Raw genomic sequence first — 23,480 nt, 5'->3', positions numbered from 1 at the left:
TTTTTCCTGCAAGTTCAACGCGAAAAGCATCACAGAAAAAATCCCTTACGCACTGTGGATGGGTTTAATTTCATAAATTGCCCCACATGTACCACATTTGCCACCTTTTCTCAAGCCTCACAAACTGTGAATATTTTTGGGGTTTTTTGGGTGTATAAGGAGGAACACCTTTTGGGGGTGATCCATGGTGTGAGACGGGATGTTATCTTCTCCCCCTTTTTAATAGTGTGTGGTTTGGCCTAGAATTGAAACACCTGAACCGTGTGAGCATTTCTTTCCAACCAGACGTTGAGTACCTGCTGCAAAATCATTGAATTGGAAAGCGAATTTAGAAAAATTCCATGTTGAAAAAAATTATTCTTCTCAGAAATATTTTCTGTAGAATTTTTCGTCTTTTAATTCAACAAATCTCACCTCGAGCATTCTATTTGACATAAAACCAAGATTCGTCACTACACTCACATTGAGAATGTCATGAACTTGAAGCATCTACAGAACATCTTCAACGCAATTCTCGCTCCGTTGATTTATTTGCAATATTATCACTGCTTTTGCGCGCATAATGATTACTGATTTTGTTGTGCTTTATTAAAATGAGGAAAAATTGAAGAAAAACAATTCTCAAGAAGTATTTCCAAGAAGGTTTACAATACCTATTGAACCTTCTTAGAACCTTTGTCTTGAATGTTTTCCATTGGGCTAGAAGGTTAATGTTTTACTTCCTAGGATAATCATTTATTCGAAACGCTTTAGTTGCGAGGACGTTGATTACAATACTGATGGGGGTTACTGTGCAATGTACAGAAGGAGCTCTGGATATTCAATCATTCCTACTTTGGTGAATGAAGTGAGAGCTTGTAGTTTGTTAATTTAAAGACAATTGAAAGCATATCTTAGCTTAGTATACGTGCAAATAAAGCTTTCGAGAAGCTTTCTAGAGTTTTGGTTCTATGAGTGATTTGGAAAAATACGATTTTCAGCATAAACCTATTTAGGCCACTTAAAAGGTAACTAATTTAATAAATAACATTAAAAAGTGTAGAGTACTTCTATATATCAATAGCTTTCCCAAATGTCTGAAAGCCACGCTTTTCATAGTACCGGTTTAATCATTTTCCCAAATTTTCTCTAAATTTTCCTTTAAATTTAGATTCTTACACTGTGCGACACGTTGTGAGTGTCTCTGTAGAGAAAAGTGACAAAACTTTTTATAGGGTCATTTAAGGATCTCATATCTAAAATCCATTTGGCGGGGTCACGTCCACATTTTAACAAATATGCATTTTTAGTTTTATAATATTTTCTAAAATTCGAAATATTATATCTCAGGTCCTAATAATTCGGTGCTAATTTTTAAAGCTACAACGACACGTATTTTCATTCTCTGCAACTTTTTTGACAACAAGTCAAGGAACTACATGAACTTCAAATACATTTTATAAAGACTTTTCGAAAAAGTACACCCAAAATGGTATATATATTCTGTACACCCACAAAAAGGTAAATTTTGTCGCACAGTGTGAATTTCAAAAAATTAACCCATATGGATGAACATTGCAAGTTGAAAGATTGTTTCACGTATCCACTAATATTCGGCTGCATAAATTGAACATAGTAAATTCGAGAAATTGGTTAATATTAAATCTCATTTTCAGTGCAAGAAAATATTATATATACTGTCGGCAAAAAATAAAAAAATAAAATATGAAATATAAAATATAATATCATATTCATATTTATGCTTTTTTAAGTCAAGTAAAATCAACTTTTGCACACAAAATGTATCTTTCACTAAATAATTAATTGAATAAAATACATCAACGATACTTTTGAGCGCATTTAGCGATAAAATTAATGTGAAACGCATTAAATTTTAATGAGCAAGTATGATACCAAAATGAAAGAGCTGCCAGAATTATTAAATCCAAACTTTGAATAAAATTTAAAGCAGTAATTTGGCATTTCAATCGGTGACAACTCAATATGATTAATTGCGAAATTCAAAATTATCAGTTTAACTTTCCGTATTGCTATTATCTTAAGTAGGGGAGAGCCTGCATGTTTGAGACACGGTATATTATTCTTTGATTACGTAAATAAATGTTTCAAAAACACTTATTGAGTTTTTCTTAATAAAGTCTATACTAGTGAATATACTAAGCGCTATACAAAATTTGAAGATGATTTTCTGAGTTTTGGAAATAATGCCTTAAATATAAAATATAAAAAGTGTCTCTATCATAATATCTCTCCCCTAAATCTATATAATTAATTGCAATTGGCTTTAATTCTTTTAACATGAATTTGAAAAAAAACTCCATAGAATTTCACAATAAAGATCTTTCATTTTTAATCTGGGCACAAGCACATTTTTAATTTCAAGAAAACGCGAAACGAAATAGAGATTGTAATATTCGAAGATGTTTTTCCACTCCTCCACTCACATATACCTCACTCTCAAAGATTTTTCTTTAAAGGATTGAGTTCAAATAAATTATTTCAGACCTTCACATTACCATAAACTAGGCTCTTAATATACATTTAAACATTTAATTTTTTTTGGATTGTATCTTAATTTTGAAACTAAAATAATAATGGTAATTTTACTAATAATAATGACAAAAATAATAAAAATATAATATTATTGTTATTTTTATTGATTCAAAACAATTTACTTCAATCAGAATTTTATGAAATTGTTTTTTGTTATCATGAGCGCAATTATACATTTTTAAACTTGTATAAAATTAGTCGGAATTAATTTACATTTACAATACATTTCTAAAAACATTAAAAATAAATTTCAGCAAAATAGTTGAATCGTGTTTGATGAAAACTATGAAATGCCCTCGAAATGCTATAATATTTCCAAACAAGAAAAGTCCATTAAATATCCAAATCAAATTGTTTTGTGTTACAATCAAGTCAATAACATGGCATTTGCATACAATAGCATCTTCAGAAACTTTAGGGACTTAGCTCTGCACTATATCAACAAAATTTTCTTTTACCTCTAAAAATATTAATGAAGCCAAAAGATTCGTATAAGTTCGTTTTATAAGGAGATTTATAAAAATCAGAGTGCATTTTTGAGCCAAAACTGTTTCAGTATTTTCAGTTACGAAAATTATAGAGAATTACCCACTAAATATTATAATAGAAATTATCCATTGAAAATTCAGTAGTTTTACTTGAATTGATCATAAATCTCTTGAAAAAACCAGCTGAACCGATTTTTCCTAAATTTTTACTTTAAAGCGGTCTTGAGACTAGAGTCTTAGCGAAGTTCCTGAAGGTTTTAAAATCTTAAATAGCAAACAATTTTATTATTTTTTGACAACCCAATGGGTCAATTACCTTTAATAATCTAATCCTAAGTTAAATTTTTCCAAAAAATCGTAATGGACAAGAAAATAGATTAGTTGAGCCATATGGCTAAGCCTTAGGTCTGAAGCCCGTATAAGGGATTTGTTCAAAAGTCTTACAAAATTTACAAAATATCATATTACATGTAATAATTTAATTATAACTTTTATATAACCCAAAATAGTTGGGCAAATCAAACAAGAAGAAACAATTTAATCTGGAATAATCTATGCTCATAAATTCCTTTAGGTCACATCTTTTTGAAGAATTATTATTAAATAAAAATGATAAATTTTCATTTTTCTGAGAATCGAAAACTGTAATATTCCTTGAGCAATTCCAAAATATCACCCTCAGGAAATTTTAAAATTGTTCTGCATTTGAAAAATTTTAAAAATATAATTGAAATAAATTGAATAGTAATCGAATCAGTTTAGAAATAAATTCTTTAACTTGTTTTTATTTAAATTCAATAGGGTCAAATGGCACTTTAAGATCTTGCGTCATGATCTATTTAACATCAAATTTTTAGGAAGAGGCAGATTAATTCGAAAATGTCATACCACTTGCATTTTATTAAATATATTAAATATAATACAATACTTAGACAAAATTGGGAAAAAGGGTGTTCTTTCGACCTTACATATTTTTCAATAACATGTAAATAAGTAAATAAGTGGACAATTGCAAACGCATATCAGAATATTGTTGAAATCGTTGGAACTAGATCCACATTAGGTTAAAGCGGTCTTCAGACTAGAGGATTTGCCCAGTTCTCGAAGGTCTCAAAATCTTAAATAGCGAGCAATTTTATTCCTTTTTGATAGCCTAATAGGTCATTTATCTTTAATAATTCAATCCTCAGGTAGATTTTTCCAAAAAATCGTGAGTGAGACAAAATTAGAGCAGTTAAGCCATGTGACTAAGTCTTAGGTCTGAAGCCCGTATAAGAAGGAGTAATTTGGAATAATGTGTAATTTGAAAATGTGAGATTTCCTAATAGTTTTAGAAGGCAAAAAGGAAAAATAATGAAAAGTACTCTTGAATGTAGAAACTTGTACTTCTTTGTGGTTTTCTTTTTTTCTCTTTGACTATCCAAAGCAGTGAGAAAATCTCAAAATTCCAAAATAGATATGGTTCCAAATTACCCCATCTGATGGAATTTATGTCCATATTGAAACATATTACCTGCGCTTGGACTTCTCCAGTGTGTAGAGGCCATTACCTTAAACAAAAGGGGTAGCAACGCATCCCAGGCTTTGCTACCCAAAGCCTGGGTCAATCGATTTGAACCGATTCATTAATCATTCAAAATATCCTCCAAAAATGTTTGAAAACTAATAGGATTGATTTTCGGATAAAAATTTGTTATAGGAAATTCCAAGACCTTGCCAAAAAGCCTAAACATGACTTCATTCATTTTATAAATGCGCTCTCTAGTGTCTTTTTAACCTTTGACCTTGAAAAATCGTTATTATGAATGTTTTAACGGTGTATTTGTATATGGTCAAATTTCCGTCTGGATAATCTTTAAAATATATCCAAAAATGAAAAAAAATCGCACTATGCGTTTTCGAGCAATCCCACAACATTGTTTTGGTGGAGAATGGGAGGGGTGGGAAAAAATCAGGGGCATGGTAACTATCCTTGGGTCCCCCGTAGGTCTGAAGTAGCTATCTCTAACCGTTTGGTCTCTAGAGCTGGCGACAGCTGGACGGACAGACGAACAGACGGACCGGCGGACAAACAGCGTGACCATATTTCTCAGAAATCTTCTGAAACGTGAAGATTTGTTCAGAAAATTGGTCTCCGGGGGGTGCAAGGTGGATGGAAACGAGAAAATCATAATTAGTCAATGTTGACTTTTGAGGAGGTCCCTGAAGACTGTACTTGGATACCTGATACCATTTGGTAGCAGGTTGATAGCAGGATAAATGGATAAAATAACGTTTTGCTGATGTACATGTCACCTCGAGAAAAGTACATAAAAATTCCAAATCATTTCAATGGCGTTCCAGTAACGTTTTCATGACGTAATTTATATAGACTACAGTAGAATTGTGCCACTCGACGTGTATTTATATAGTTTTTTTTCTAATTCGGCAAATAAAAGCATGATATCCTTGCTAGGAAACGACTAATCTTTTATAGATTACCGTCACAAGCACCCCATAGCTTTATTCTCCAATTCTCAGCAATGTGTCACTGTCATTTTTCCACCCACTGTATGTCTTAAGAAGCTCACGAAATAAGAAGTATTTGAGAAATTTTTATTAATACACACATTTTTCGACCAACATCATCTTCTATGTTCCTCACACCATGTTGGATGAATCGCTATCTCTAATTCCAGATGAAGAACAGGTTTTTCCACACACGGATTAGGCAGCAGCTGAAGATGAATTCATGTACGAAATAGCATAGGTTTCTTTAGTGGCTTTGAGGTGTTTCTTTTTCTCTGGTGAAGGCAGAGGAAAGGATGGAAGAGCCACACAAAAGAAGCAACGACAGAATTCTCCTGAGAAACTCTTCCAGTTGCTCTCAGGCGTCCAAGTGATGGGGTCAATTTGGAGTTAATTGTGGTAGTGTTGGAAATTTGTAGATTTTTACTCAATTGCATGCTTTAGTGTGAAAAGTTGTGACCTAATGGATTCATTAAATTCAAATTTATTTTATGCTAAAAGCCATCGAGTTAATTACCATCGTACGTTACTTATAGTGGCTGTTTGGAGCGATTGTTTTAATTTATTTTCAAAACTATAAGCTCGACAAGTGTGTCAATTGGTCGACATGCTCTTTTGTGGCACTAAATTAGTTGCACGAGGTTTTATTTTGCACTAATTTGCCTGTTTCACTGATAACCTGACTCTCTATCAACTTATTCCCGATTGAGCTTAAGAGTCATGTGTCAACCAGAAATGTGTTCAAATGAAAAGAAAATCTCCAAGGGCGGTTATTATCGCGCAATTACCATTTTAATGGTTATTTGTACCCCCCTCTGAAAATGTTCTAAGACTCTGGAATTTTTTTCCCTCCTACAATTTGTGTATTTATAACTCTCAACAAATACTCTTCATTCCACCTGACAAAAAAAGCCCCATAAGAAAGAATCACCTATGACATCATCCATGAGTTTCAGTTTCGCTTTTGCGGGCACAATGTGCATATTAAAGCTCTTCCGTTGATGAAGTGAGATCTTTTTTTTTTACCCAACAGCATACAAATTCTCAGTATCTCAAACAATGCGTCAAGAAATCCATCATGATTTACATAAGAATCTCCATATGTGAGGGATTTGCATTAATATCCGTGCCATTCTTATTTTCAGACATACAGCCAGCAGAATTTTGGTGAAGAAAACAAACAATCCAGTGGGAAAAGATACTTAAGATGAGGCAAACTTATAAAATGAAAAGTGATCCATCGAGGAGCTAATTAAAAGTGTGTTGTGTTTTTATTGGGGGGGTGGAGAAAGGTGTTTAGTGGACAAGAAAGTTTCTGCAGAAATCATCGCAGAAGCATCAAAATTTGGCATATATTGTGAAAAAGAGAGCTGATTTGTTTGGTGAAAAGTGGTCAAGATGGAATTGAAAGTTCTCCTCTTGTTCGCAATCACCACTCTCATGTGCCAATTGGTTGCAACACAGTCAAATGAAGGTGAGTCTCTTTGGTATTTTTCCCACAGCATAATATCTAATTCCCTCATAAAAGACATGGTATACACACAGAAAATTATGCTCAGTTACTTTAAGGTTTATCTAGATTAAAGTTTATTTCGATGATAATATATAGAAGTTATTATTCAAAAGTTTTAGATTTAGAACAGGATATTAGAATTTAACATGAAGATAGAGAATGATAGTAAGTGTAAGAAGAAGATGGATGGTTTACCAACGCCAACCGTCATGTGAATGTGAAATCTTACGTCGAAAAAGAGTAATAGGTACATCAAAGTCCATCGAATTAATTCAACTCGTCAATAGAATTGTTTTGACCCTTTAAAGACTAGAGGGTCAAAAATTCTAGGTCAAAAAATATTATTTTGTTTGAAAAATTTTATAGGAAAATATTATACTTTACATATACATATTACCTTAGAAACATTTTTTTTGGGTCACCGGGGACCTAATCGGCCAAAGGTCTTATATCTGGCCTTCGAAAAGACAACAGAGTCTGATTTGGTGTATTTTGTGCTTCTATGAACGATAGGGACAAAAATAGCCTAAGATTAAGATTAAGATTTGTCTATGGGTCGGTTTAAACCTTTATCGGTTATGCTGCATCCAGGCCACTTATTTGGGCCCATTATGCACTCCCCATTACTCCATTCAATCTTAACCCCCAATCTTAACCCCAGCTCCATATCTCGGCTTCTGTATGCCTGAAGTACACATACAGTGCCGTTTCTATATTGCGGCAGACCAGCCTTGGTTGGATCAGTTGCAGTGAATGTGTATTTTTATCGGCAGATCTCTTTATGCCATGTACCAGCATCTCTTGTTTATGCGGTTCATTGACAATGCATTAGGCATTACTTTTTCATCCATTCACTGGACTAATTCGATATGGCTACTGAAAAATCTGCAGCTGCCGAGGTTCGAACCCGTGACCTCACAGTCATAGAGCCACAACTCTACCAACTGATCCACTGAGGCTCTTTCAAAAATAGTCTAAAAATTCAAGTAATTTTTCTGACAATTCTAATGAATGATAATTTTCAATCTAATGAAAAATATTATGTTTGAGTATTGTAGTTTCTTTTCCCCAAACGGTTTTGTTTAAAAAAAATTGGAAGTATGTATAAAAAAAATATTTAAAATTAATTTTCATTATGAGAATTTAAAAATTCGTTATTTTTTAGCCCAAAAATTTACTATATAGCAAATAGCTGGAGACTTCCAAATAATATCCTAGATTCCTTCAACCTTCTATTTTGCAATTACGTACAAACATAACGAAAAAATAACTTTACGTAATTAGATTATTTTCTTTATGGGACACCGGTGTTCCAATCGTCCTTAAAGGGTTAAGGGGCTGCGTGGGTCAAAATAGACCAAAAAATTGCATACTTTTCTCTTATCTTTTTCCAACATGATAAAAATTTTATTAAATTCAAGCCCTTAGGCATAAGAAAGTTCAACGTTTAAACAATTCTCTGAAATTTTTATTTAAAATTTTAGAAATTCAGCCTCTTGGACTTGATTTTCGTAAACCTTTTTGAAAAAAAGCATACTTTTTAGTGGACAAGATTTCTCGGAATTGGTTCATCTGAAATCCAAATCAAATATTTCCTTTTAACTAAAGAAAGTGACATTTGAATTTTTGAGAGAATTTCATACAAAAAACCACTTTTGATATATTTTAGACCACATTTCGTCTTTTATAATAAGTTGTGATCAAGTAATCATAAAATCCTTCGTTCAAGGACTAGTTTAACTCATATGCTAATAGGAAATATTTAGTTTTTGGTCAGATTAACCACTTTCGAAATCTTGTGAATCGAAAATTATGTTTTTCTTTTTTCTTTTAATCTCGAAAAGTCAAGTCTCAATGGTTAAATTTTTAAAAAGTTAAATAAAAATTTTAGAAAATATAGTTTAAATATTAGCCGTACTCACTATGGCGCTGTTATCTTGTAATCTCGTTATATCGTTATCTCGTTATGTTCTCGTAATGTATTTTATAATTGAAAAATTATAACAAGATAACAGATTACGGAGATTACGAGATAACAACGCCATAGTGAGTACGGCTATTGTATTTTTTATATTTTTATTCTAAATTTATATTTAGAATTTTCTCTTTGCTTTATTGAATTTAATAAAATTTAATTGCTAAAAAATAAATATTTTCCCTAAAAAGCAATCTCGTCCAAATTGCATGAGAAATAAACTCTTTAGAGCAGTTTATACTCCACTTTGATATAATTTGAAAGTTGTGACTGATGGCTCCGGCACACCTTTTAGATCGGTCAAATATCAAAAAATCAAAATTCACTTCTCTTTCTTTCTCAAAAAACTTGCATAAGTCTATCCCACTGTTTCGGTCTCAAAATTGGACTGAACCAAATTTAATTTGGAGTGATTTTCAAAAGAAGAAGAAGAGTGCTTAAGAGTAGGATAGACATATGCTAAACTTTTAAGAAAGAAAGGGTGTGAATTTTGATTTTATGAAATTTGACCGATCTAAAAGATGTGCCAGAGCCATAAGAAATATATCATCAACTAAAAGGAAAAGTAAATAATTTATTAAAAAAAAAGTTGAAAAGATTTAATGAGATTATTGCATAGAAGTAGTTTGACTTTAATCTTTAAAAACCCAAAATTTCGAATATTCCCGTTACAAGTAGATAGTGTATGAACGAAATGTTCGCCTTGTTGAATTTTTTATGAGAATTAGTAATTTTTACAATCAAATATTTTTCTAAGTGTGATGGAAGAGACTATTTGCTCATGGGATGGTGAAGAAATCTCAGTGTATAGAGTGAAATGAAAAAGAAATGGTGAAAAACAATGAATGAGACTTTCACACAATGTCAATTTCATTCCTTTTACCCATTTGCCCAAGAAAAGTGCATTTGATGGTTTCCCCATAAAGCATCTGCTTAGATTAGAGTTGAGTACATTTTAGATTAGGATCTCGCAAATTTATCACAAATTGCTTCACAATCTTTTTCCAAGAGCAGTTATTTTGAACGTTCTGCCAAATTGATCTTTTTGTCTTCAAGATGCGAGAGCAATTTGATAGAGATCTCAATTAAATTTAAATTAAACTTTGAATTTGTGGCAATTGAATGGCAATGTCCTATTATTGGATTTCGTAATTTTGTATCGTTTGTAAATAAAGTCCACTCTAAAAATACGCATTATGTATGACATTGAATTTTTTTTTAATAAAACCTTTGATTTCTGTGAAACGTAATAGAGATTAATGACGTATGCATAAGAAGGCTATACGGGCTTTAGACCTAAAGCTTAGCCATATGGCTTAACTTCTCTAATTTCTTCTTAATCAAAATTATTTTGTAAAATTATCACTTAAGATTGGTCAACATGGGCAAGTGATCCATTAAATTTTGAAAAACCAATAAAATTGGTTGCTATTTTGAATTTCGAGACAATTGGGAACTGGGCTAAACCTTGGGTCTGGAGCCGGCTTTAGATAATGAGTATGAGAATTTGAGATTTTCGAACAATATTAAATAATTTTTCATGTGTTCCTATTCTAAAGTATACTGCTGTAATCAGCAATGCTAAAAATTCCGTGCAATACTTTAAGAATTTGTAAAATTAAAAAACTTGAAGCACATTTCTTCACGAATCTCTCATGACAGTTTTATAGGAATGTTAATGTAGTTTTTCAGTGGTTTCGAGACTATAATGTTATTAGTAAGAAATTTAATGAATATTTATTTCAAGTCATAAACTCAACAACTTTGTTAGAATTTTTCATAAATTCAGTGCTTAAATGCTTTCAGTGTTATTATGCACCACACAAAGTTATAGAAATGCTTTTTGGTCTTACGTAGATTATAATATTCTTTGCAGTTTTCAACATTCACGATAATTTTCTTACAGTTTCATTTGACAATTTGTTTTGCAATAAATGTATTTATTACAATAGAATAAATATGATTTTAAAATAATTTATCAAGGATACTATTTAAATTAAATCCTTTTAATTATATAGAATAATTTTTTTTTAATTTTCTCAGCTTCATAGAAAACTACATTAAACTAACTTATCAATCGAAAATGAAAAATCTTAGATATTAGTTGAAATTCTTAACATTCTCACCTATTTGTTTTAAGTATTTTATACATTTTTACGACAAATTTTGAATTCTTTTAGGTTTAATGTGGAAAAAAGTCATTTTTCAAAAAATCAAGGACGGTAAATTTAATTAAATTTCTCACGTACTAGAGGCTGTATTAATTAATAATGAAGAAAAGTGCTAAAAATTATATTTATTTAATTTTTACTAAACTTTCCTTTAATTCTGACACAAATGGATTATCTTTAGAGACCATCCTTAAGTGCTAGAATTAAAGAAAAGCTTACGAAAAGCAGAGGTGGTAAGTCACCCCCGGTATGCAAAGTCACCTGAATCTACGGTATTATTAAACAAATTGAAATTTTATTTTTAGTTTAGTTCTCTACAAAAAATAAATTTTCGATCAGTTATTCCTCTATTCAATTTGTCATCTGAGCTGAGATCATGTTTACATTTAACAGGATTTATCGACTGATCGTTTTCTTTTATTCGAAATTTCTTATCTTGAAATGCATTAAAAATGTTCAATTCTGTTTGAATTGCAGGAAATACGTCGGTAGTATCTGAATCTGTGCCCGATCGAACGTCAGTTCTGCCACTACAAGTCTCCTCGAACAATGCCACATCTGTGGGGGTGGATGTTAACCAAAAAGATGACCAAAAAGTAGCAGAAAGTGGAGGCGCTCAAGATGGCACGACTGAAAGCCACTCATCACCTCCGAATGCAGACAAAGACCCCGGATCAATGGCAGATTCATTAGCGTCCACCGAGGAAAGCAAAAAAGATACAATTGCCCCATTATTCCTCCCAACGACTGTTCGAAGTGAAACTGACACAGAAAGAAGTGCTACTACGGATGGTGCATCTCCAACGGAACCTGTTTCACAAATTCAAGTCACTAATCCATCGACGATGATGACACCTCCGGCACAGGAAGCTCGAGGTCGAGCCATCAATTTCACTTCAATGGAGACTGGGAATGACGATGGGCACCAGACCACACTAACTCCTGGCGACATGTCCTCCACGGTCAATCCGATAAATTATGTAACGGCAGCAACAGGTGCTGCCACACGGAAGCCGATTATAGACCTCAGTGACGTCAGCATGGATGAAGAAGACGAGGAACATAATTCTGCACCAATTACGCCCGTCGTCTGTATGTTTGAGGGGCAGAGCTTCAAGGTAAGTCCCCAGAAGGAGAACTATATATACACTCTTGCAGGTTCTCTCCGCAAGAGATGTGCCAAGAGGTGTTTTGTATGAAAATCACTGGTGGCAATGTATCCTAAACCACCTCAAATGATTAAACATGCAACCTCATGAATTCAATAGTATATCTTCAGCAAGATTTCACATTCCTTGTTCCGAACACAAGACTCGGAAAGTTGAGAGATTATTGAGAAATGCCTCCTCAATACGCATCTCAGCAGAAGATTTGCGAGTTTTGAATACCACGAAAAACTTCCCTGGCTTTCACTCTGTTGATTGACATGATAAAATGTTCAATTTGATTTTATATTGGCTATTGGATTTCGGAGATTATAGTTTTTCTAAAGCTTGCCGAAGCAATCTAGTTCAAGTGCTCAAATCAGTGGTATTTATGGTCTGAAGAACTCCGCAGCTATGCTACAGAACTAGGTCAAGTTATTATTCACGATGAAAGTAATTAAGCAAGAGTTGTATTACAGTACCTACGTAACAAAAACACACTCCTCATTGAAAAGTATTTCTTATTTATGAAGACACTTAGGGAATTCCAGAATTGTGACTTCAGTTTATTCAGCCTTTAACTCTTCACATTATTAATTTCCAACCACAATATTAAAAGAGGTTTCTCAATAGGTAAAAATAAACTGGTCAGTGTTTTTTTTCATTGGTTTTTCAGTACTTTAAATCTTAAGTAAGTTGCAGACATCAAAAATCTATGAGAAAGTTTTTACGAAATTGATAAATTTATTTTTTATAATAATAAATAAAAGCCACAATGGGTTCTCAGGGTCAAGCTACTCTCGTCATTTAACCCTTTATGGACGATTGGAACACCGGTGTCCCATAAAGAAAATAATTCTTCCTGCTTACCTAAAGTTATTTTTTTCTTATGTCTGTACATAATAGTAAAGTAAAAGGTTGAAGAAATCTAGAATATCTTTTTGCAAGTCTCTACCTATTTGTTATGTAGTAAATATTATATTTAAGCTCAAAAATGGCGAATTTCTAAATTCTCAAATTCATAATTGTTTTTATTTATTTTTTATATTTCCAATTTTTTAAGCAAAACCCTTTTGGCAATAAAAACTACAATACTCATACGTAATATTTTTCATTAAAACGAAAAATATTATTCATTGGTATTGTCAGAAAAATAATTTAAATTTTTGGGCTATTTTGTCCCTATCGTTCATAGAAGCACTAAATACACCGAATAAGACTCTGTTGGACTTTCCAACATTAAGTTTCTCAGTTTAATTTTTATTGTTGATTTTCAGTCCGTAAAAAGTGTCTCGTCGTTAAAGGGTTAAAATTTAAATTTATGCTTGAAGTGCCCCGCTTATGATAAAATAGTTCAGACCTTTACCTTTTAGGATTCTTTCAATCAAGAAGTCTCTTTTTAATTTTAAACACAATTAAACACTCCATTCGTAAAAATCCGTAGTCAGGTCATACTTCCTAAAGAGCCAATTTTACGTGAAACTGATATTTGCATTTTTAAATCTAACAAGAAATAATAGAATTTACCAGTAGTTTGCAAACTACGAAAAATTACAAATAAAAGCCTTCCACTCTAAAGCTAGAATACTTTTGCGTAGTCTTCAATGTAGTCTTCTTTTCTTTTTTCTACATGAAAGAGTGACAATTCGAATTTTGAAAAAATTCTAAAGCACTGCATTGTACAATATTCATATTCGTTAAGAAAAAAGTACAGCTGCATGAAACTGCCCCACTCTCTCTTCCCTTTTAGAATTGACTAGCCAACCAATGTTTAACCAAACATTTGACTACAAATATTTTCGTCTTGAAAATATCCTTTGTTCCATTCTTGTTATTTTTAAGGCTGAGAGTTAAAAAGACTCTAGAGATAGTATTTCTCAATCGATTTAGGATATGTTGTATTCGTTTGAAAGGTCTTGGAAGTTAGGTTAATAATGGACCGAAAATTAATTTATGCCGGAGCTTTAACTGTGATAACCTAGGCTAAGCGTACGTTCAAGTCCTTGAGGTCGGGGGGAGCACCGGTGAAAAATCCTGACTTTCAACTTGAAAAATTGCGTTAAATAGAAAAAATAATTTTCGTGGATGATCACACATTGATCCTCAAAGTGTTAAAGCTCCTTTAACATATTCAATTTATTTATTCGATTTATTTCAAAGTGGATCAGAACATTTCGCACAGTTCTGTATAAAACATATTGGTAGAACTTTAACGGGGATACACGTATTTTCCATACCAGTGCGTAGAAAACCGTAACTTCTGTGCAGAAGAATTGCACTTAGAGATGAAAAAATAAAGGGACAGATAATCCTAACCGGCTTATGTAGGTGAGATTCTTAACGTGAGCTAACTCGGAGTGCATGCAAATTCGATTTGATGCTGAAGTAGGGAGACGCCATTCAGTTATCTTGAATCAAATTCGTGAAATTATACAAGTTTTGTATTTGAACCAAAATGTCAAGGATTTGGATGAACTGACAGAAAAGTGTTATATGGGTGAAATGTAGACCAGAATGTTCTCTATAATTTTGCCGTAGAACTTGAACTCATCGATTACTCAGAAGTCAAGATAAGCGAGGTTTTTTGTTTCTTAACTCGTTTTTTCATCCAGAGTGCCCCAAGTGTTCATTTGTTGAACTTCAACTAAATCAAAGAATTGTTGTATTTTGCGGGACTTTCCATTTAAAACCCTATTTTAAGTATCTTGGTGGAGTAGTGGCAGTCAAATTGGCATCTGAGTGATTTCAAAGCGTTATTATGGGAAAAATCAATTTTTTCACACTTAAACGGCAAAATCGGAGTGATAGCGTAGTCTGAGCGGAAAATGATGTATGGACGAAATGTAGAGACAAATGTGCTCTACAATTATGTTGAAGTAATCATCAAAATCGGTTCAGCGACAGTCGAGATAATTGAGGTTATGTGATATTGAAATTGGTTTTTCGACTGTGGCGCCCCTGGTGTTGGTCCCACGAAGTTCAAACATTCTAGAAAGTTGTAGCATTTGGTGAGATCTTTCGTTTAAGCCCTCATTCATCAAAATCGGTCACATAGAACCGGAGATATGATTTTTTGAATTTCGTGAACTTTGACCCCTCATATCTCCGGTTCTATTGAAACCACAGCGCGCATACGCACCATTTTGGAAACGTCCTAGACTGGATTACAACATACTAAAATTTCATTAACTTGCACAATGCCGTTTTTGAGAAAAGTGACTTTGAATTTCGATGAATTTTGACGCTATCACAGCGCCACCTGTGGTGACTTTTTGAACTTCCATCTGAAAGTGCTCATCGAGACGAAACCAAAAAGGTAAAATTTAGGTCGCTATGTTAATTAGAACCGGAGATAGAGGCCGGTCAATGTTCGAACTTTGACCCCTTATAGCTCGGGTCAGGGGTTATGGATCGACTTAAGGTTTTTTTTGTTTGATAGGTATAATCAACGGCTACAACATACTAAAATTTCAGCCCGATTGCATAAGGAATTTTTGAGTTATTTAACTTTTAAGATTTAAAAATTTTCTTTTTAATAATAGCGCCCCTAGCGGTGGTTTTATGAACTTGCGATGTTAGAAGAGGAAGTGGCATTTCACGAGAGCTTTCCAAAAAGCCCTCACTTTTTAAATTCTGACAATTAGAACCGGAGTTATGGCCATTTTAAGAAAATTTTTTTGGACCCTTATAGCTCGGGTCAGGGGGGTCGAGGGACCTTAAGTTTAGTATTGATGGAAAGCTCTAAGGCCCAGCTATAACATACTAAAATTTGAGCCCGCTCGATGCCATAGGGGCGGAGCTATTGAGAAAACAAAAAAAGGGGGGTCTTCAAAATGGCGGAAGGAGGGGTGGGGGGTGGGGGGTCAATGCACCAAGTTGCAATTTTCATACGATATTTAACCTTTGCCGAAAACCGCAAGTCGATATCTTTTTTAGTTTAGGAGCTATTAAGCTCCAAAGAGCGGCCGGACGGCCGGCCGGCCGGCCGGCCGGACGGCCGGCCGGCCGGCCGGGAACGTAACTTAGCCCCCCATATATTCGTGATCAGGAAGTGGCGAAACACATTTTGGCCAAGTTTGAGCGCGATCGGAGGACATGAAATTTTGTTAGGATTATAGTAGGTGAGATTGTTAAGAATCTCACCTAATATAAATAACAACCGGAAACATGTAGCATGTGCTATATGATGAATTCAAGTGCCCTGTTAGTGTATTTCCCAGGAAAATTGCATTGACAAACTTTTCAAGATCATCTTTTAAAATTATCTTTCACGTAAATGAATTTTAAAGGAGAAATTTCAATTTATTTTTGTCATGAATTCACTAAACTGGATTGTTATATTACAATAGTCATGGGGAAAATGGAAATAAATTTATAGTTATGTGCAATCAATATTATTCCTCTTCTACAATCAAATAAAATTTGATATAGAGAGGCATTAGACGTTGACAAATGAAATGCCAAATAAAAGTCTAATTTCACTAAAAAAAATCTATCTTAGAAAGTTAATGTACAAAGTTGTGATATTTCTGTGATAAAACAATCAATTAACTAATTTTGTGGGATGCCTTAATAGTGAGGTAACGGTAATGCTTTGCAATTGGTTATGCTTTAATGCGTGTACCATCGTGACATCGTATTTCGCGGTTCAATTAACACTGGATTAAAGCAAATCACACAACCGTCAAATATAGAGTTTCTATGCTCTTTTGCTTTTTCCTCATTTGGAATTTCTCCGTTTCTTGGCAATGTTCTTGAAATTATCGCAATAAGCTCTTCCTTTACCATCTTTGCACCTTTTCCATCTCTATTTAAGAAGCCATCAATTCACAGTGTTCTCATGGTGAAAATGCTCAATTAACAGAAGCCAATTAATGTATGTGGGATTTCTATGAAATTGAGCAATACAACATAAAAGATGTAATTTGAAATTTTTGAGAAAGAGAGAAATCTTATAAATAGACATTTCGCCATGGAAGTGAGAAAAGAAATGTGACTGATTTTTTTTTCGTGTCCATCTACCACAGAGACCACAAAAGGCAATTGTAGAGCAAAAAAGTCTTTTTATTCTCTAACAAAATACTCTAGTGATGGACTTTTCATTGGTCTTTTCTGCTGAAAATATCATAAGAAAAAACAACAGATAAGTTAGTTTTTACTTTTTTTTACTTTTAGTTTCATTGCGAATCCAATTTGTTAATTAATTTAAAAAAGAATGCTTTAAAATAATTTCCTTGTTATATTTTGAATTTTTAAATATTTACAATTATAGGACAGATACACTTCAATAGAATGGAAAATATAGTAAAAAAAAAGATGAATTCTTTATATTAAAATACATAAAATTTATTTTTGTCATTTTATTATTCATTATTTATGAACTTTTTTTCCAAGAAAAAAATGAAATCAGACAGGAAAATTTAATCAGGGATTTTCAAATTAGGAATTATATTGTAAAGGTTTTAAGTTGTTCTACAATTTACTAAAATCGAATAATTAAAATCTACATAATTTTTAGAAATCTGTTATAATACAAAGTGATTATACCGATTTCGAAAATTTGACCGACTCTAGTTCGTAACTTTTGCATTAATTCTAGCACTTTAGAAGGGTTTTTACCGATGCAATCTGTCATGCTTGATCGGTGAGGACCATTTTTAAACAAAATTAAAGAAAAGCTTACGAACCGTTGGGTCCAAAATCACCCTTATCCTTCGTGGGTGACTTTGGCCCGCACCTACGCTAATATAATTTTCGAAACCTAAAATGGTGTTGTCCTATTTTGGATAATGTTAGAACAAAATTTTTAAATAATTTCCATTTTTTTTTATAAAAGCCAATATTTAAAATTGCGAAAAGGTTTAATTGAGATTTTAAATTAAAATATTAAATATGCAACCTGGTTCAAAACCTGTAAGTGAGAGGGGGCCAGTTTTATGCAGCTGAAGTTTTTATTTTAGCTTAGAGTTTCTATTTTTGCTTTTTAGGGAAACTTATATATTTTCTCCTGGTTATTAATTTTGGAGAATACTACTCATTGCCCATATATTAATTCAAGAATTATCCTACAATTTGATACAATCGAAAGCTGCGCATTACTAAAACTATCCCATACTCTTCTACCTGGCAAACTGGTTGTCGTTAGGAAAATACAGTAGGGGAATGTTGGCATGGTTCGCACAGAGTGAACCTTTAAGCAACGCAAACTTTCTCTCTGATTGCAAAGAGGTAGTTCGTCATTTCTTAGCCATAAGACAGATCATTATAAAGCTTAATAAACGATATGAGGAATGATAGGTCAGCTCTTTGCAAACAAAGAGAAAATTCGCATCGTTTGAAGGTTGCTTCTGTGCGAACCATGCCAACATTCCCCTAGACTCTCGCTAATTGAGTTCTTTAAAGATCGAGCTACTGTTTAATTCGGGAGGCAGCTAACATTAAAAAAACGTCTGACGTTTTTCACGTTTGGTTATAATTTTATAATGAAGCAAATAAGCTCAAATTTACTGATTTTTTTAAAATTGTTTTGTGAATCTTCACTAATAATGGTTTCAAGTAGGATTTATAATAGGCATAAGTGTTTAATTTTAATATTTAATGTATTTTAAAATTTAATGAATTTAAACTTTTTTACGCTCGAATTTCTTAATTTTGGATATCATTTCGGTCCCTAGCTCGAAATTGAGAGAGACTGCTGTACGTTTTATTAATACAGGGTTTGGTTTCATCCGTTTAACCCTTTAGGGACGAGAGGGTAAAAAATTGAGGGTCCGAAATTTTGTTTCTAACTTTTTAGAGCAAAACGTAACTTTAGACGGCCGTAGGGAAATTTTGATTTTGATTTGTTAATTTAGTGCTTTTGCAAAATGAAATAAAATGAAAAACAACTACCTTGAATATATGAGATCGATCGAAAATGGTGGACTAAATCACATTATCACAGTAGCTGTGATTAAGAAAGACTCATAACTTAATCCCTCCAATTGCAGTGAAGGGATTCTAATCAAAATCCCCCAATTATATATTGACATGTGTTCCAGTGACATCAAAAAGTTTTACCCAGCAATTGCTCAAGTGGTAATGCAATTTCTTGTTGTTTGGTATCTACACCAACAAGAGCGAATGGTACATGGCATATATAAGTTCCACATGAACTTATGTGTAAAATCCGTGAGGTTCTCATCATTCCCACTGAAGCTGCACCAAAGAAAGATGAAAAACACTGTGACTTCATTTTGTTGATCGTGACGAGTGAATGTTGCCCACCACATCAAGAAAATTGTGTAGAATTATAAATTCACAATTTTTTTTCTTTGGTTGCTCACCTGGAAAAAAGACACAATCTTCTCGTCTGATCCACAAACAACGGCTCCATATGCTACATCTAACACCGCATAAGATGCTATATGAGTGGGCAATGAAGCTGTATGTGAATCGTTGAGATGCAATTGAACAAGCAAAACGATCGAGAAAGTTACATAAGATCTATCATGCGGGAGATCATCTTCCACATTACAAGACGATTGTTCCGCAGACGTTAGGGAAAATTGCTTGAAAGAGAAGATGAGTTCAATGTGGCAGGCATTAATTACCTTCATTGATCCCAGCATTAAATCGAATCTGACGAATAATGTGCACTTAAAATCTAACAACAACATGAGGCTATGCACCAATCTGCGAAATTTTTGAAAAATTTCCCTTCCAAAAGGACGCCTTTTGCGCTTGAGTTTCCATTTCACCTTATGTAAGATTAGAATTTAAAATGGAGAATAATTTATCAGGAGAAATCATGTCAATTGAGTAATTACTTAAGTGAGAAAAGTGCAGGGAAATTATGCAAATTGATAGCAAATGAGGAGAATGGGTGACTAATAGAAGAAAAATGACCAATGACCGCTATCTTTAGCGAAAGAGTATATTGAAAGAGCAAATGAATTAATGTATTGGCACAATAAAATTTTTTAAACACATAAATATTTGTTAATACTATTTTTCACGGTTAGTCTCAGATTTATGATAATTTCCTTTTCATTTAATATAATTTTGCAAAAACGAATTGTGTTCAGGGTGTTTGCCATAACCATTATAAGAGAAATCGTTGCTCCTAATTGGGTCTTTAAAAAATTAATAAGGAAGTCATTTGGAATTTTAAAGCAAACACTGAAGTTTTGAAAATCCATATTTTGCAGGATCGTTAACTTAATTAATTAGTTAACTAACCTGTAATTAAATAACCTGTATAAACCCCGCCCCTAAATACCTTTATGTCACGCCCTTTAAAATAAAATAAGACTAACCAAAATTGAGTTTGAGATTCGTACTTTTCTGTGAAAATCTATTTGACAATTTTAGCAGTTGGGTGGGGTCTTAAGGACTCTTACTAAGAGTATATATTTTTAATTTAATAAAAGAACTAAAAATTGGCTAGATCTTGAAATAATTCAAAGTCCTCAAAGATTTATCTATTTAGGAAACCAAAAGATTTTCCATACTATGTGCGCTTAAATGGGTTCCGGTCAAAATCCTGAAAGCCAAAATCCCGAATTCTTAAAAGTGTCATAGCTACTCCCATGATTACACCCGCGCTTGCTGGAGGCCCTGGAGGCAAAAGGAAAATCTTCTGTTTTAGGAAATTATTCAAAACATTTTCGATAATAGAGAAAACACGGAAATTTCGACCTGATTCTTCTCCTCCTTTATTTTCTAGTCAAGGAGGAGAAGAACCAGGTCGAAATTTCCGTGTTTTCTCTATTATCATCAAGTTATCGGCCGGATTCCATATAGCAAAACATTTTCCTCTATATAATTTCATCCCTTTCAGGATTTTGAATATTCGGGATTTTGGCGTTCGCGATTTTGAGTTTCAGGATTTTAGCTTTCGAGATTTTGGCTGCCACCGCGCTTAAACATAAGACATGAAAAACTTTTTGAGTAGTAAAAATATAAACAAATGGGCCGGGCGTGACTTATATAATTTAGCTTTCTAATCATCCTTTTAGGGCAGAATCACATTGACAGTAAAATGCTCACCGTATTTCGTTCATTTACGCATTTACGCAAAAAAAAAACTGTACGATAAATTTCTCTTACAGTTTTTTTTTTTGCTCACCCTTTATCGCATTTTCATTTTATTTCTTCAATTTTCTTATATTATTTTCACCTAGTACCACCGAGTATGAGATAAGGTAATACAGTATTGGAAAATTTGCATAAGAATTGCAATGAAAATGCGTCAATTAACGAAATACGGTGAGGCTACGGCGAGAATTTTATTGTCAATGTGATTCTGCACTTAATGACAAATGAGTAAAATATTTTCAATCATTTTTAATCGAAAATTAAACGAAAATCTAAATTTATTCTAAATTATTTTCATTTTTTTTTACTTTTTTTTGTTAGGTAAATTTAAGACATCTACAAAGTACCGTAGATGCGGGTGACTTTGTCCTCCCGTGGGAGACTTTTCCCCCTCCTATTCATAAGTTTTTCTTTAGTTCTAGCACTTAACCCTTTAAGGACAATTGGGTCACCGGTGACCCAAAAATGAAATTTTTCCTACGGCCTTCTAAAGTTGTATTTTGCTCTAAAAAGTTAGAAAAAATGATTTTTTCTGACCCTCAATTTCTGACCTTCTCGTCCTTAAAGGGTTAAGGATGGTCTTTACCGATCCAATCTGCCATGTCTGAGCGGTGAGAACCGTTTTTAAATATTAAAATTAAACACGAACAGTAGGGGGGCAAAGTCATTCAAATCTACGGTACGTTTACTAAATATTTATTGACCTAATTTTTGTCTTATTAGAAAATTATGCATTGAATTCTTATATCACGTGAATGAGCTTTTAGGTTTTTTTTTTCTTTAGACCACATTGGTCTATTTTGCATGAAATCCTATAGATCCATATGAAACACGATCGTGGCACTTTCATACGAGGATTGTAAATCGGATAAAATTTAAGAAAGCTATTTAGCAAATTTTGCTCCAATTCATAAGAACTTTTATGGCATGATGCCTATTTTTTTTAATTTCAGCTGCACGATGTTAGTGATCGAGGATGCGATGAACGCTGCATTTGCCGGGAAAATGGTAAATGGGACTGTTCACCGCGATGCTCGGGCGTCTTCTTCAAACGAGGGAAGATTCTGGATGATCCACACTGCCATGAAAAACCAGCCGCTGATGAATGTTGTGCCGTAATGGTGTGCTCCGAGTCGCTGGCATCGGATGAAAAGATGGAATTCAAAACTGAAGGTCAGCATCTATCAAATGTCTCACCTTTCACTCCCAGTCGCCATGCTATTAACATTTGACTCTTGTTGCAGATTCTATGAATTCGACTATTTCTGATGCTGGGAAGTGTATTTACAATGGGACTATGTTCGCTTTCGGGGCTACCATTGAGGAGGGATGTGAGAAAATCTGCAAGTGCCAGACTACAGGAGAGGTCACATGCGAACCAAGATGTCACAAAATGAATGAAACTTCCTCGGATCAATGCGTCAAAGTGAAGGATCCAACGGATATCTGTTGTGAGATTGAACTTTGTGATGTCACGCTAGGAGATGGTGAACCACCGGCAGGTGACAAGAGGGATGAGCGGCCATGTGAATACAAAGGTCAGCAGTATAAGATCGGAGAGCAGTTCCATAATGGATGCGAAGCTCTATGCATCTGTACTGATGCTGGTGTCCATTGTGCCAAGATGGAATGTCCCTCTCATTTCGGATTAGATATCATAAATCCTCACTGTCTCCAGTGGGAACCTGACCCAGCAACATTCCGAGCCATTGCGCCCAAATGTTGTCCCGAAAAAATGCGTTGTGTAGATAATGGAACTTGCGAATACCAGGGACAGATGTTTGATAATTGGTCCGAGATTCCTACGAACCTCACCGGATGTGAGCAACACTGTTATTGCTCCAAGGGTACTATTGAGTGTAGACCAGCTTGTCCACCAGTCCCAGCCTTACCTCCATCACATCTACCTTGCGATCCAAGAACCGCCAGGATTATGCTGATTCCCGATGATGAATGCTGCAAACACTGGGCATGTCCAAGTGATCCTAGCAAAGGAATCGGTAAGTATGGATTTGAACTGACTACCTATCTCTCTAATAGGCACCTAAA

At 33.6% G+C, this 23,480-nt stretch overlaps 1 protein-coding gene across 7 annotated transcripts in view; it reads left to right on the top strand.

Moving 5' to 3' along the window:
* Positions 1 to 23,480, top strand: part of LOC129805694 (putative epidermal cell surface receptor) — a 45,868-nt gene that overhangs the window by 14,510 nt on the left and 7,878 nt on the right. For 4 of the 7 annotated variants that reach the window (XM_055853799.1, XM_055853780.1, XM_055853834.1 and 1 more), the window contains exons 2-5: positions 6,695 to 7,023; positions 11,686 to 12,326; positions 22,385 to 22,604; positions 22,676 to 23,431. In XM_055853799.1, the coding sequence (XP_055709774.1) occupies positions 6,948 to 7,023; positions 11,686 to 12,326; positions 22,385 to 22,604; positions 22,676 to 23,431 (1,693 nt within the window). In that variant the 5' untranslated portion in view covers positions 6,695 to 6,947. Of the gene's footprint in view, positions 1 to 5,735; positions 5,949 to 6,419; positions 6,556 to 6,694; positions 7,024 to 11,685; positions 12,327 to 22,384; positions 22,605 to 22,675; positions 23,432 to 23,480 lie in introns of those variants that run through there. The other 3 variants (XM_055853807.1, XM_055853790.1, XM_055853816.1) reach the window with 3 other exon arrangements.

This window comes from Phlebotomus papatasi, chromosome 1 (genome assembly GCF_024763615.1).
Source record: "Phlebotomus papatasi isolate M1 chromosome 1, Ppap_2.1, whole genome shotgun sequence".
In the NCBI taxonomy this organism is placed as follows: Eukaryota; Metazoa; Arthropoda; class Insecta; order Diptera; family Psychodidae; genus Phlebotomus; species Phlebotomus papatasi.
Note: the sequence above shows the minus strand (reverse complement) of the source record. Positions and strands in the feature narration are given on the sequence as shown.